The 16056-nt window shown below is 45.2% G+C and overlaps 1 protein-coding gene across 3 annotated transcripts in view; it reads left to right on the plus strand.

Annotated features, from left to right (window-relative positions):
• Positions 1-16056, plus strand: part of KLF7 (KLF transcription factor 7) — a 66463-nt gene that overhangs the window by 34566 nt on the left and 15841 nt on the right. The window contains exon 3 of one of the 3 annotated variants that reach the window (XM_063400319.1): positions 4573-6707. The exons of the other annotated variants lie outside the window; for them this stretch is intronic. Coding sequence (XP_063256389.1) covers positions 4573-4730 — 158 coding nt within the window. The 3' untranslated portion in view covers positions 4731-6707. Of the gene's footprint in view, positions 1-4572; positions 6708-16056 lie in introns of those variants that run through there. 3 annotated transcript variants of the gene reach the window in all.

Raw genomic sequence — 16056 nt, forward strand, 5'->3', positions numbered from 1 at the left:
AGACAGACGCTGGCTGCTGTTCCTCGCTGCTGCGTGATGAGCCAGGCTGGGCTGCAGGCAGTGCAGGCTGATAGCAGCTTGCTAGATTGGGAACAATCCACTCTTGGGGTTTTACTTTGCTGGGAAGCCCAGGGACCATCAGACCCCACATGACACTTGGGGCATCTTTCACATTACTGTCCCACATCTCATCTGCAAGAGAATCAGGATAGCTCTATAAGGCCCATCAGTGGTCGAACTGGTTATGAAACCACCTTCTGGATGACCTTTGGAGAGGGAAAAACAATCATCTGTGTGGGAGAGAATTTAATCTGGAAGGGAAAGGGAAAAACACTGTCTGTATGGAAAGGGAAATGAAAATATTTGACTGAACTCAAAGCAAGCTGGGGCATCTAAAGTTATGGGTGTGTAAAGGAGCTAAGAGCAGTGATGGGACTGATGGAGTGCAGCAAAGAAGCCCCTCGGGGAAGAAATGGCAGCTGAGCCTGTAAACAGGAGGAAATGGTGAGCTGTAGGTTTGGAAAAACCACACTGCCAGTGTGAAGGTGAGGTAAAAACATCTAAAGAAGTAGCAACCAGGACTGGCATGGTAATTCAACCCTAGCACATTCTCTCTCAGTTATTTGTGGAGCAGATATCAGTGCAAACAATGGTTTTTTCTCTCTTTCGAGAGAGGAAAATTTTCATCCTGCCTTCACACATGCATGGAGATGAATTGTCAGTGTAATGGAGAGTGTAGAGGGAAAGAATTCCAGTGAGCCAAACCCCATGTATAATCATCAGTACGTCCTAAATTAGAAAACAGGATATTGCTGGAGATTGTCTGAATGCAAATAAGTCTAAGGGTGAGCTGGCCTGTGACCTATGGAAAGATTAGTCATGGGATGTGACTGTGTCTCCCAGATCAAAGACTGCTGGAGATTTCTGTCTCCTGATAAAACCATTCCTATCAGCCTTCCTTGCAGTAATGTGCAGGGGAAGGTGTAAGATGGCGTGGGTACTTTCTGACCAGGGATGATGCATCACATGAAAACTGGCCAGGAAATCCTTATGATTGGGACAGTAATAAAAAAATTACGCTTATGGGGTTCTGCTAGGATTTGCATTTTATGAGTATCAGAAGGTTTGCTTTTTCTTTTTTCTTTATCCATCCAAAACCAGGATTGGATACAACTGAAACTCAAGTTTGAGAAACAACAGTTGGGTACCTCACATCTATATTTAGGTTTCTAAGTGCTAAACAAGTGGGAAATACCCATGTAAATAGATATTACTAGTCTACATGTGATCTTAAGATAGCACTTCTTCAAGTGGAGTTTGTTTCACATTGTCAGGACATCTTATTTTAAATTATATAGTTCTTTGATCCAAAATGCTGGGTGAGAGTAACTAAAAGAAACAAATCCACCCTGCAGGAAAACAAAATACTATGTTTGCAAGAAAAGGTGAGACACATGAGAGATTAGAAAGAGCATTAACCAACAGAAGGTTTTTGAGATGGCATATAAAATAATAGGGAAGAACTTTCCCCAAGTATTGGAGGTGAAAGAGTAAATATCTGGAATCTGGAAATTACTGGAGTGGACGAAGTTGAGGAGAGTAGGCGGCATGACAGATAAAGAAGATTTAATACAAAGTAAAGGAATAACAGAGAAAATAAAGACTCTGTGTCAGTGATAGCACATGAATGGGAAGCTGCATTGCTGTATTGTTTTAGTGTAGTAGCATCTGGGAACAGAAAGCCAATGAAGAGAAGGAAAAAACAGGTAGCCAAGCACAGCACCAATTCCACAGGATGCAAGACTGAGTAATGACTTAGGGAAAAGCATTTGGGAGAACAGTATTGATGGCATAGGATAAATTAAAGTCAAAGCCCAAGAGGTTTTGTTGTAGAGAGACCCACAGCTTTGTGGTGAGTCCACAGCTCTGTCTGCAGGACTGAAATCTGCCAAGGGAACATGGAGGCACATGGAGGATCCTGAAGCTCCAATGGCAGCATCTGAAGCAATAGATGAATACACTGCTGGAAATGAGAGCCAGAGAATTGAAGGAGGAAGGGTATGTGAAAGACCTTCATTCAGGGCTGCATTTTTGGGGGAGTACAGTTGCTTAGCCAATTCGGAAAGATGTGTTTTTGTTGTGACATTGGACTTTTAAGAGGTTTTTTATGTAAAAACATAACAAGTCTTTATCAAAGCTGATTAAAATAAGCCCAGCTTGATCCTGAGCTCCTTATAACTTTCTGATCTGGACGCCTTTTAGCCATTTGGCAAGTTTGGAGGGGAGTGTTGTGATTTCATTGTGGACAGTCAGAGCCTCACTTCATTATTACAGCAAGAGCTTAGACTTAGGAAATGATCTTTGAGAACCACCCAGGCAGCAGGAGGATGGCCCCTGCCAAAAGCAACCCTTGCCATTTAAAACACCAGCGGTGTTCATCCATAGCTTAGTTATCAATACCTGAATTCTCAGTCCTGTGTTTCTGCTCCGTCATTCGCCAAATCAGTAATATGGGACATTCTTATTGTTTGGGTTTGAAAATGTAAATAGGTGTTATTTGTTTGTTTGCCATGTGAGAAGATTTCTGGCACAAGGTAAACCTAGAAATTGATGGGTTTTATCTGTTCAGCAGCAGCAGGAGGGCAAGTGCAGATGCCTCCAAGTGTTATGCCACTCTGCCTTGGTAAGGCACAGAGGAGCCTTCTTGAGTTTGTAATTTAGTGTTTTCTTTATACCCATACATCCACTCCTGAGCCCCTGTGAAGCAACCAGCCAGTGGGCAAATGACAGAGATCACCAAAAGAGACTCAAAGAAAAACCCACCAATCTATCTACTGCCAATTTCCCTTTGTGTGGTTGCTGTCCCACACTGCACAGCATTGGCAAGTTAACAACGAGAAGCTATTATTTCCTTGTCCATTTGTCCAAAGTAATTTCTAAAGCATTTGAGGTCATGCCAGGGATGAATTGGAGATGTGTGCTTCAAAATGCTGTTTTCGGCTGAGTTGGGCATTACTGGGAGACCTGAAGTGCTCTAGGCAGGAAAAGCCAAGTGCACTACCTTTCATCATAAAAGCAGGTCTTGGGTTGGAGGCTTTTCCTAAGTGCAGTGTGGGTGCTTGAGTCTGAGTCATATCTGGGCAGGTAGTAGCCAGCAGCCTGGATGGGCCTCTCCTAATCCAGAGCCTGTCTTTCACAGCCCATGTGAACACAGTCCCACATACCTACATACCAGCAGCAGCAACCTGAAAGCAGGAGCAGATGAGCTACAAGGCCTCATGGAAGCTGACCTAAATACAGCAGAGGTGTCTATGCTTTTGCCAAGGCTGGTGGGGTCCCAAATAAAACCATGGGCATAATGGCATAAGCAGTGCCCATCTTATAGCAAAAACCAGCTGCAGGTAGGGAGACTGGCCTGATAGGCATAGGGAATATGAAACACCCATTCAGTCCCGTGCTCTCTGGCCCTGGTGTCTGTGAAGCTATTTTTGAAATAAATTCCATTGTCCGACTCAGGTTCCATGTCACCACAGGACTTGCTTTTCAATGCCCAGGATGGTGTTTTGGGCAGTGGCTTGAGGCACAGGATACATCTCCATCCAGTGGTTGTGTCCACCATTGTCAGCATGTAGTGCCTGGCTTGGTGGGTTTGTGGGAGTGTGATATAATTGATCTGCCAGGTCTCCCCATACTTATATTTCAACCATTGTCCCTTATCAGAAGGGCTTTATGCTTGGCCTGCTTGATTATACCACGTTTTACAGTTGTGGATGACCTGGAAGATAATGTCCGTGGTTAAGTCCACCCCTTGATCAGGAGACCTCATGTTGCATCTCTTCCCTGATGACCTGAGCCGTTGTGGACCCATGCCAAAAATAATTCACCTTTATGTTGCCAGTCCAGATCCGAGACACTTTGATCTTGGCAGCCTGATCTGCCTGTTCGTTGTTGCAGTGTTCTTCAGTAGCCTGACTCTTGGGTATGTGGGCGTCTTACATGGTGTGCTTTTACAGCCAGCTTCTCTACCTGTGTCAATGTCTTGTCACAATTCAGCAGACTACATGGGTTTACCTCTGTGCTGCCAATTGGTCTAGCCAGTGCCACAGAACATTTGACAGGAACAAAGGCATTAATATTGCTTGGCTACAAGTCATAGTTCATATTATTAATTCATTAATTATTATTCAATCTTCTTTTGGTTAAATTATTTCCTCCTTTTGCTCAGTCTTCTTTTGAGTTCTTGAATCAGTGCACTGTGAGTCAAGGGTCATGATCTTCCTCTCCCAAAATTCCCCTTTCCCCAGTTTGAGGAGTTGCATTGTTTTTTCCTTGTAATCTGGTCTTATCTTGGTTGTTTTGTCAATTGTCTTTGGTTCCTTGGTTTAGAAGAGCTCTTTCATGTGGAGGTGGTAGAAAAGCCTCATGGCCCTTTATGGCAGGCTGGTTTTGGCCTCTACCCTGTAGAACAATTTGGACCACCTCAAGGTGCTCTTTTCCCAGCAGTCTGTCCCTACTGAAGATGAGGGTATCCATCCCATTCCCTGTCCCTGAGGTTTCTTCATGTTTCTCCAGATGCAGAAGGCAATACAAGCCACGCTGAGCAGCCCCACAGGTTGCCAGGCCATAAAGAGCAACCAGGTCATGTCAAGGGGCGAGGTGGTTGTGCGGTTCCAAAACTGGCACAAAGGACACGGCAGGCTGGAGGCTGCACTCTCTGGGATAATGGGTGATTGCTTCAGTCACTCAGGAGCGATGTCCAGCTTCTCCAGTCCTGGGAACTGCAAAGGCCAGAGGTGCTGGTCCTTTCAGCAGGCACGCTCTTGGCGACAGCAGGCAGTTTCTTTGGACCCTCAGGAATGATGTCCATCCTGAACCTGACCCGACCTTTGGGATTGCAAGGGTCGAGGCTGCTGGTCCATTCTTCAGCTGTACATGTGGTGGCAACGCATGACAGAAACAGCCTATGGAGCACCATGGTCAGGAAGACCACCAGGATGAGCCTCCTTTTGGTCTTTTGGAAGAGTGACATCTTGACACGTGAGCTGCCTGGGCGTGCCATGCTGGTCGGAGTTCAGACTGTAATGTTCTGAGCTGAGTGGCTGCCCAGTCTCTGTGTGCTTGCACGTGTTGGCAATGTGACATCATGGGCTGCTCTTGCACAGGGCTCTGTGATGTCACAACGTGTTGTCTGCCTGGCTGGCAGGCAGTGAAGGCCAAAATGCAGCTGGGAAGGACTGGGTAGGTGGATTTTGAAGCCTGTCCCACTGCAATGCCTGCTGGCAGGCACTGAGCCCAACAGTGGAGTGGCACTGTGTCCCACAGGATTTGCACTGTGAGCTGTGCCCAGACTCCATCCAGGCTGCATTCAGTGCTGTGCCCCAGCTGGGCAGCCATGATATGTTTCCACACAAAATCCTCTTGCGGGCAAAGTGGCAACCTATGTTAAGAGGAAAGCAAAAAATTCATGCATTTTGACAAAAAATCTTAACCCCTCTTGAGAAGGGTCGTGGACAAACTGACCTGTAAGAGGAATAACAGATCATTCTCAACATACCATTACCTTTCAGATGCGTTTAATCACCTTTTATCACCACAGTGTCAATTGGATACAGTTACCATATAAAATTTCAAAGGGGCTTACTCCCTTCATAACACGTATGATGATTCAGATTCTCACTAAAGCAATAGGTAACACATCTACACTCACCTTTGTGGATTTGCCACTCAGCACCCCTTTCTGCACACAACTGTAAATAAATACCTCAACTCTGTGTGTGGATCAACTTCTTGCACAGTGGGTGAAGTCACCTGTTTCTGGACAGTGACTGCAGAACCAAAATCTTTTCACTGGTCTTTAAACATGATAAGAAGGCTTAATAAGAATTGAAGTCTTTAAAACACTGCAGGCCAGCTTGCAATCCCAAAGTCCCCATCTGCAGATAAGCACACAAATGTTGTGTTAGGTAGATTTGTTCCTGAAGATGTCTGGCTTTCAAAACTCAGAACTGAAAATTGTGGCTGCAAAATCTGAATGCTGAAACAACATTTGCAGGCATGCTGGCTAAGCTAATGATGACAAACATGAGTTTCAAGGGAAAAGCTGATGCCCAGCTGAGTTCCAAAAGAAAGGTGTACTCAACTGTATGGCCATGCACATTCAGAGGCTTAGCAGGGATTTATTCCTTCCTCCTGAACATCTGGACTCTCACCACACACAGAGAGGCCTTAATAGCTTAGTTAATATAAACTTCCATTTGTACATCTTGTAGGTCACCTGTAAAGTTTGAAAAGCCTTTCCTTCTTCAGAGTAAAATTTTCCACATTTGGGTTTTTTTCCAGTATGGTTGTTGTTTGTTATTTTAGAAATTGGAGCGTGTGTGTTGGAGAGAGGCAGGGAGAAAAGAACTGTGCACTGTGTAACAAGTTTAGCTAAAAGCTTGGCCCATGTTGTTGAAAATAATAGAAGTCTTCTATCTGTGAATATCTGGGTAAAAATTAACTTGAATGGATTAAGCTATGATCTGTTGTAAACTGATTTCCCTATGAGTGATATTTTATCATTAATTCTTCGTGAGACTTGTAGAATCCCAAAGGTGATTTTTTTCTTGGGCTTTGTTTGGCTTTGAATGTGTGTTAGTAAACATGTTTCATACAGAAAATCTCTTTTATTTTTTGATTTTTCTCCCCGAAGACACAGTGTCACCCAGCAATAGAATGTCATAATACATTTGTGTTCTCCTTTGGTTACTTACATTCACCTGGCAGCATGAATGATCTGGGTGGTTCCCTTAGAGCTAAGGACAGGTAACCATTTGTGCCTTTTCCAAAATCCAGATGGGGCAGCTCCCTAGCTGCTAAAATTGATTATCTTTACTCGCTGCCTTGTGCTCTTTAGTCTGCTGGGTTCACCAGGGTTGCCCAGCAGCATTGCCGAGGCCTTTTTCCCGAGCGCTGCTCAGTGTGGAGCAGCAAGGAGGTGGTGTGCGGCTGGGTGCAGCCTGCCAGCTGCGCCCAAGCACAGAGGAAGCACCAGGAGAGGGGAGATCTCCTTCAAACACGCCTGCCAGCATGGAGGTAGCTCTGCCTTGGCACCGGGGCAGCCTTGAGTGGGAGAACTTGCCAGTGTATTCTTTAAGCCCAAGCACATGATTTCCCTTTTGCATCTATCCAGAAATCAAATTCAGTATCTGAGTGATTGAGATCCTGGATCTTTTTCCATTTTTGTTGTTGAAAAAAATGGGAAATCAGAAGGAATGTATGTTCTTTTCCCCTCGTGTTTTATTCCTGTGCTGTCTCTGCCCATAATTTTTTTGGTTATCTTTTCTCAGACTTTCTAGTGACTAAAGGGAGAAGATGGTAAATGCAGAAAAACATTAGCACTGCAACAGTTTGAATAAGCAAACCTCACATTCATTAGCAAAAATATGGAGCAAAATGACTTAAAATGTTAGCGTCAGGAAAAGGGGAGTCTGTTCCTCTGAATTTTTTTGTCATTTCTGAACAGGGTCCACGATACATGTGTCTCATATTTTTCCTGGCCTATTTGCCTTTATACATAGTCTGGAATTTCTCAGAAACTCTTGACCTAAACCATAGGTTTCCAAGGAACATATCTTTGATACACTGCTCTGGATTATGTAAATATGCACCATGTCCCTTAAAGGCTATCTCATTGTCCACCCTCTAAGATACCTTACAAAAAACAAAGGGAAGAGAACATGTTTCAGAGTGCTGGAAAAATATGACCCAGTGAGCTGCTGAATTTTTTTCCTTTTTCATCTGTTTCTTCTGCTGCTACCTTGCTTTGCATCTTTGAGCTTGCAGAGCTCCACAGAATCTGAAACTAGAAGCCCTTATTAGAGGACATTTTTTAAAATTTCTTGCTGCTCCTCTGGGGACCTAAGTAATGGCAGCTTGAAGCAGCAGAGAATGTGTAATTAGGGCAAACAGCGATGCCTCGCGTGATCGGGAGAAACAGGAGGAGAGGAGGGGAAGCGCAACAGCCCGGCGTGCACAGGCTGTTACTAGGAGACCCCGGCACGAAATGCATGAGATGCGGGGTGCTAATGGGCCGGCCCCGCCGCCTGGGTACCAGCCCGACCTGCTGCACAGCTGCTTCTGCCCGCCCGTTGCCAAGCAACTCCTTTCTCCTCCTTTTCTCTTTCCTTTCCTTTCCTTTCCTTTCCTTTCCTTTCCTTTCCGTTCCTTTCCTTTCCTTTCCTTTCCTTTCCTTTCCTTTCCTTTCCTTTCCTTTCCTTTCCTTTCCTTTCCTTTCCTTTCCTTTCCTTTCCTTTCCTTTCCTTTCCTTTCCTTTCCTTTCCTTTCCTTTCCTTTCCTTTCCTTTCCTTTCCTTTCCTTTCCTTTCCTTTCCTTTCCTTTCCTTTCCTTTCCTTTCCTTTCCTTCCCGCACCCTTCCCGCACCCTTCCCTTCCCTTCCCTTCCCTTCCCTTCCCTTCCCGCACCCTTCCCGCACCCTTCCCGCACCCTTCCCGCACCCTTCCCGCACCCTTCCCGCACCCTTCCCGCACCCTTCCCGCACCCTTCCCGCACCCTTCCCTTCCCGCACCCTTCCCTTCCCGCACCCTTCCCTTCCCGCACCCTTCCCTTCCCGCACCCTTCCCTTCCCGCACCCTTCCCGCACCCTTCCCGCACCCTTCCCTTCCCTTCCCTTCCCTTCCCTTCCCTTCCCTTCCCTTCCCTTCCCTTCCCTTCCCTTCCCTTCCCTTCCCTTCCCTTCCCTTCCCTTCCCTTCCCTTCCCTTCCCTTCCCTTCCCTTCCCTTCCCTTCCCTTCCCTTCCCTTCCCTTCCCTTCCCTTCCCTTCCCTTCCCTTCCCTTCCCTTCCCTCTCCCTCTCCCTCTCCCTCTCCCTCTCCCTCTCCCTCTCCCTCTCCCTCTCCCTCTCCCTCTCCCTCTCCCTCTCCCTCTCCCTCTCCCTCTCCCTCTCCCTCTCCCTCTCCCTCTCCCTCTCCCTCTCCCTCTCCCTCTCCCTCTCCCTCTCCCTCTCCCTCTCCTCTTTTTTCATTTTCCTTCACACTCATTCTGGAGGGCTAATGGAGTAGTTTTGCTGCTGCTGTTGCTGCCGGGTGCTCTCCTGTCCCTACCGCCTTGCTGCTGTCCCCAGGGCCCGGCCCAGGGGAGGATGTGCCCGCAATTAATGGGGCAGAAGTCGGGCTCGTGTGCTCAGGCTGGCACCAGCATCCGTCCCCCAGCCCTGCTTCCCACCATCCAGGAGATTCCATCCAAGAGGAGCTGTGCAGAGGGGTTTGAACGGGAGGCTTTATCCCTCTCAATGGGAGTCATGCACAGACCCAAAGAGATAAAGCCAGGCGTTCCTCCCCTCCTTCAGGGCTCAAGTAAGGAGAGCAATGTGGCTTGTTAAGTGCAGCCTCTTGAGTAGAAAATGGAACATTTCCATTTCTTTGAATGTTGCTGCATGCTTTGCTTTTCTCAGCTTTTCAGCTAGGCAAGTGGGCTTTGTGGATATGTGTTAGGTGCTTGTGTGTTTGTAAGACATAATGCTGCAAAAATTGGTTTCTTTTTGTGTCCTGAATGGCTACATGCTGAAGACTGCAGCCTTGGCAAGGCCCTCAGGAACTAATCCGGAGCTTTGAAGTTTGTAGAAAGACTGATTGGACATTGGGGTCTGCTTCTTAACCTCTTATCCCCCATCTCTAATACAGACATGATCAGAGCCACCTCTCTATAAGGGCACTGCTGACCTTTTTGGATGAAAGGAGCCGTACATCATTCATGGAAATATACCGCTTTTACACTTGATCATCCCTGCCCTTCTAAAAATAGGTACAACCTTCTCACATTGTGTATTTCACAATTCTGTCACATTCCTCTTCTGCCCCATACTGTCTTCTGCCAGCTTTTCTCTTGTGCTTTGTCACCCTTTCAAAGCCTTTTCCATTTTTCCAGCAGGTGGCAAAACTGAATAAAATGCCAATTTTAATTTTTTTTCTCTTCTTTTTGTATAGAAAACATTGGTGGGCCAGTTAAGCACTGACCATTGCCCCCTCCTTTGCATTCCTTTTAAATAATAAAAATATTAATTAGGCTTTCTATTCTCCAACAAAAATCAATTAGGAGTATATTGAGGAATGAAAGGCTCAGAAAAGTATCTGAAATTGATTTTTGTAATTAGTTTTACTGGTTGATGGGTTGCATGCACATACGCTTAGATATTAGCATTGATCTCCAGAGGATGTGTGTATTAAATAGCCTGCTCTTCCTTTTTGCTAAAGAAATGAACTTATTAATCTTAAAAAGAGGCTGATGTTGTTGTGCTCTGGACTGCAGCTGCTCACCAGCTTTTTTGTAACCTTACCAGCAGAGCAGCTGCCCGAGCCATGTGATGGTAACGTGCTGAATCTGGTGTGAAAGTGGGGAGCGGGTCTGGGGCAGCTCCTCTGCTGTGCCTCATATTTGACAGAGTGTGTGTATGTAATGAGGGGAGACAGGCACTGGCGTTAAGGAGACCTGTCTGATTAGATTTCATTTTTCAGGGGTCCTTAAACCCAAATGGCCTTCTGGGACACGTTTCTATTAAATCCCATATAGCACTTTCCATAGGAAGAGTGAAGTGACCAGTAACGTTTTCTGTTGTGACATGTGCTACGTGCTGTGTTCAGCTAATTAAAAGAATTATGGCTTGGCTTCATTGGTATGCCATGTATGTAGCTTGTAAAGCTCTCAGGGACCCTTGGAGATTAAGAGTGCTACATAAATATAAAATATTGGTAATGTGAAGTTCCACATTAGGCATCTCATTGTGCTGAGGCAGACTTTCATCATAAACTGCAGAGCAGCTAGGGATGCCTGCCTGGCATTTCACTGCAAGGTGCTGTGGGGGGCTGCTTCTCCCCCCAAACCATACCAGCTTCTGGCACTTCTGAGCAACTCGTGTCTGCAGCAGCAGCATCCCCACAGGCAATGGCCTCTGAAAAATGCCTGGGTTCATCCTGCAGTGACACTGCTGCTCCTGCAATGGCATGGTCCCACTCACCAGCCCAGAAACAGAAGGTCCTAAAAGGATTTCTCAGGAAGGGTAGCAAGAAAAATCATTAAAACACTCTTAGGGTAGCAAGGAAAGATATAAAAACACTCTTAAAAATCACTACTTGATTCTTCACACATTTCTTCACACAGCTCAGACCCCCAGAACTTCCTTACAGGAAAAATACAAGCAAGAAATCTTCCATTTATTTTTTTTCAGTTGTAATTTTACAGTTTGTCTAGTTCTGTAGGAACATCAGTCTTGAAACAAGTGTATCTGAAGCTGTCTTTCAATACATATTTTTAGACATAGAGACTTTTAGAACTACTTTCATTTTAAATGGTTTTTTAATTACAGATCATAAAAAGGAAGGAAATACTTGTGTTTCTTTCTGACAACTTTTTCCTGGATTTTGAAACTATATATAAAAAAATCCTCAGTGGATTAGAACACATGCTGGTTTTTTCTGTTGTTTTCTTAAACACACTTTCACATGCTAGCTTTGTGTAGCTGTGTAATATTAAGGAGCTCTTCAAACACAGTGCAATGACTGTCTGCTTTGAATGGCTTTCAAAATATGCATATAGGCAGAATTTGGGGGTTTGCCCACAGTTTCTTTAAACATTTTTGGCTAGATCGAAAAGGAATGTCAAGGGACTAAAGGAGTCCCATGATACTACCACATTTTAGCACAGAGAAGTAGCAGCAAGGATTTTGACTGTGATTCTCCTCTGAAGCTCACTGCAGGACTGGGAGCTTATGCTACTTGATTGCTTTACTAAGTGCCCTGCAGGAGAGTGCTGGGGAGGGGTAAGGAAATAGATATGGATGGATGGTCATAATATCTTTGCTTTCAATTCCATAAAGATACAGGGTGAAACTTGAGCCTAATGAACATTTTTCCAATGACTTGAATTGAACCAGGGTTTTACCCCATCAGACTGGAACTCTGCGATCTTATTGTGCACATCTCAAAATTGGAGTGCTTTCTTATAAAGTCCCAGCTGTTGAAATTCAGGGAATAGAGGGCAAATTTCTTCCTGTGTATTTCAAAATAAATGTTCCTAACCTATAGGGCTGCAAAGAGAGGTTTAAAACCCTGGTCCTTGGTTATCTACAAAGCAGAAGGCAAATGTCTGAATATTATTGTTTTCTTTTTTAAGATCTCATTATTTCTGTAGAAGAATGCACTCGTGACTTTTTAACCCTTGGGACTGGCAGTAAATAGTGCAGCCATAAGAAGTATAATGTGTCCATTGTGTGCTGTGGTTTTGTGATCATGTCCTGATCTTCAGTAGGTACCTCCTTATCCTGTAATCTAGTGTTTCTACTAATCACTCTGCTGAAACAGCCTCTCCGAGATGTCTTAGCAAACACTGCCTTACTTCTTGGACAAGAGAAATATGTCTGGGACCTAGAGGGTGCCTGTGGGACATAGGTGGCAAGGACAGGGCATCTCTGGATCTTCAGAAGAGACAACATCCCCATTGCTGTGTTTTGTGAGGAAATATTTGTTGTGAAGGTTTGTACAGTTTAAATATGTGTTGGACCAAAAACCTGATGTTCTCTAGTTTGTGCCTGGAGAGCAAAGATACAGGTGCATGCAGCTGACCTGCTTGCCTGGCCCCCTGCACCATCAAAGCAGAGAAATTCACCTCCAATTCCAGTCTGCCTGGGTATGATGTGTCACAGTCCACCCATGCCTTTGCCTCCCCGTTAACTTGAAAAAGAATGCCATAGGTGGCAGTGTCAGATGATGGCTTTCAATATTTAAATCTGGATGAGATGAAGTTCACCAAGAATGCTCAAGGCTGAAATATGGAGGGAGAATTTCCAAAGACCAGTGTGGTGGTCATTACAGAACCAGCCCAGCTCTACCCATCACTTTTTGCTGGAAACCTAGTGTGTGTTTGCCACAGGAGTGCAAATGGGATTGTGTGCTTGGCTTTTTCATACTTTGAAATGATAAATTTTTGGATTTCAAGAGAAAGCTGTACCAATATTTGTTTATTTTTGTAAAAGGATGCCTAATATTTAGTCTTGCATTCATCCCAGTCACAAAAGGAATAGTGACCTGATTTGAGGGCTGCCAAAGTCTGGTGGATTTTTTGTTATGACTTATAATTTTAGCTTCACTATTGCATGTTTTCCATAAATTTTAATAGGTCTTTGTCCTCCAGTTACCAGATTGGACCAGGCTGGATGAAATAGAGGATAGAGGGCCAGAGTGTACTGAAATGTGCTTTGGGGGTACTTTCAGAAGAAGAGCTCAGTTGGATGAGGTGCCATAAACAGAAGTGGAACAGAGAGCCTACTCCCCAAGCATCCCAGTCTCAGGGTATAAAATGTGCTGTAGGGACATGAAAAGGTTAAAATGAGATATGGACCACAAGACACAGCCACAGTGAAGAGAGGCTGCTTTACAGAAGTGTGCAGTCATGATGGACTGAAACCCTAAAGTATATCTGAAGGGCTAATAGTAAGACTGTTTTGGTGATACAGCCCTTCCAGACCAGTAGGTTTCAGCACATGGCTCTGTGCACAAGCAGGTGTGTGCAGGCTGCTTCTCCAGGATCCTCACCAGGCAACTCAGGATGTGTCTGATGTATTTCCTGGTGATCAAGTGACCTTTTGAGATGAGGCTTTGGTTACCCCCAATCACTGTGCTTTGGTTTAGCCTGGTCAGACTGAAGATGTGTTTTGTTTTTTTTTCCTGTCCCAGCTGTGAGTGCACAGCTGGCATGCTTCACCTATGGCCCAGCTCAGGTCACAGGATGAGGCTGTGGCCAGCCAGAAATAACACCCTTCCAATGCCCACAGTGTGGATGTTGAGTCCTGTGCACCCCCTGTCTCACTGCAGCTCTCCTTCACTGTGCTGCACTGCTCTCTCATGCATATGCTGCCCACGGAAACTACAAGTCAGTAAGCCTGGAATCACCAGGTAGTGTCTCTGACTCCCAGGAAAAAAAGTAGAAGCAGCTGAAAGCCAGTTATTCTGTGTTGCTTACAAATCTTCTATAACCAAATGATGCATTTTTTAACACAAGTGCTCATCTAGGAAAATAGTGTAATTCACTGCTTGACTATATCTGCACTGCTTCCCAGGTGCATTTATGGATGTGTGGGATCTGAACCAGCCCCATGGTGTGGAGTAAGTTCTGAACTAAAGGAACTGAGTATTTAACATGTTCCTAGGTATTGGCTTCTTTTTAGATGAGGACTGGCTCCTCCATTGAGTGTGTTTGTGTAAATCTGGATTTATGCATTTGTTTAAGGACTGCACAGATCCTTGTGTTGAATAAAGGTGACTTAAGGAATAGAGCCTCCTTCCTGGGAGTGGCTTGCAGGCACAAGTTTTAAATGTGGTTTTTAGTTTGAGAAATTAGAAAAAAAAGTCAGTGTGGCACAACTCCATGATGATCCAATTTTTAATTGGATTTTGCAGCTCATAATTAATTTCTTAAAAAGAGGGAGATCCTGGCCTCGTAGAAGTGAGTAGGAGTTTTGCCATCGCCTTCAGCAGAGGAAGATTTCATCATGTATCTTTTTAGTCTCACTAGTCCTCTGAACAAGAGAAGAGCAGCCTAACACATGGAAAGGATCCTTCCCATTTTTTCTCCCTGCTATTGCCAGTAGTGAGGTTTGAGGATCCTCTCCCCTTTTTCATTCCCCTGCTTTCTACATATGTGCACCTTGGCAACCTATGCTTCCATTTGTTCTTCATGTAAGGTGAAAGCAGCCAGTAAAGCAGCAGTTTGTTCTTAGTCTTCACATGCAGAGACAGGCAGGTCTCTCTCTCCTCCTTCCCTCCTGAGTTTTTGAGTAGCTGCAGGAGGGCAGGAAATCTAACCTGTTTGAGGTCTCTGGGTCAAGGAGCTGTCTGACATGGCTTTAAAGGTCACCATGTTCCTTTGGATTTACCTTGTGCACTGGGAGCACGGTATGGCAGCATGCAGTCTGGAGCACTGAGAGGTACTGTCTGACATTTTGCTGTACAGGGCTTGGGTTATGAAGGAAAAACAAAACTCAGCTCAGGGCTATGCAAGGCCAGAGCTGGAACACTTGGGAGAGGAGCCCCTGCAGCAAGGAACAGAGATATGTGTCATTCTGTGGGTTTACCAGTAATGGTGCTTGTTTTTTCTGTCTCTCGTAATCTATATATAGCACTGTATATTTGCAAAGCTCTTGACAAATTTTAACAAGCCAAACTCCACTTCAGTCCTAGTAGCCTATATAGTTTCACAGAAAGCTTGGGATGCTTTCCCTTCACCTTCTGCTCTGCAGATGACTGTATCCTTCAGACTAGCTGTACCTGCCAGATTTGGCCGAGCAGTCGTTTTCTGCCTTTGCTTTGCAGCGTGTGTGGCAAACTGCTGCAAGGCATTTTCTCTGCCTGGCTGTCTCCACTCTAAGGTAGGCACTAGAGAGCGTCAGAGAACCAAGGAACTGCATTATCACTGAGGCTTGTTTACTGACAACTTTATAATATAGTGCATGAACTGTTCAGACAAACCTGGTGCTCCATCACAGGCACAGGACGGGGCCTGGGAATCCCTTTTTTCTGTGGAGAGCAGATGCCTTTTGTCAGGTAGGGTGCAGAGGGCTGGGGGAGAGTGCTGCAACTGCAGCCCCAGCGTGTGGGGCCGGCACTGGTGAGTGTTTGAGGTACAGTTGAGTAACCGACCCAGAAACCAGCAACTTGCTCACTAAGAAGAAGATTGTAACTTCTTATTTTCCTGAAGAAATCCTGTTCAAAGAGTAAAGGAACAAGAGGTGAGTCTCCAGAGATGACCAAGCAGGCGCATTCTAAGCGGGGTAGTGTTATTGTCAGCTCAGTCCATTGTCCTTGTGGGCATTTTCCCATGGAGGACTCGCAACAGGGGCATCCAGGCTGGCCTTTCTTCATTCAGGGACTGTGGGATAAACGGATATTTTGCTGTAGTATGGCCAAATGCTTCCCTCTCTTCACAAGTTCATCCCAGTGAATCCTTTAATTGAACTACTGAGCCGAAGAAACTTGTCAGAAGCCAGTAAAATGGCGCAACTTCAATTGA

This window comes from Prinia subflava, chromosome 6, assembly GCF_021018805.1.
Source record: "Prinia subflava isolate CZ2003 ecotype Zambia chromosome 6, Cam_Psub_1.2, whole genome shotgun sequence".
NCBI lineage: Eukaryota > Metazoa > Chordata > Aves > Passeriformes > Cisticolidae > Prinia > Prinia subflava.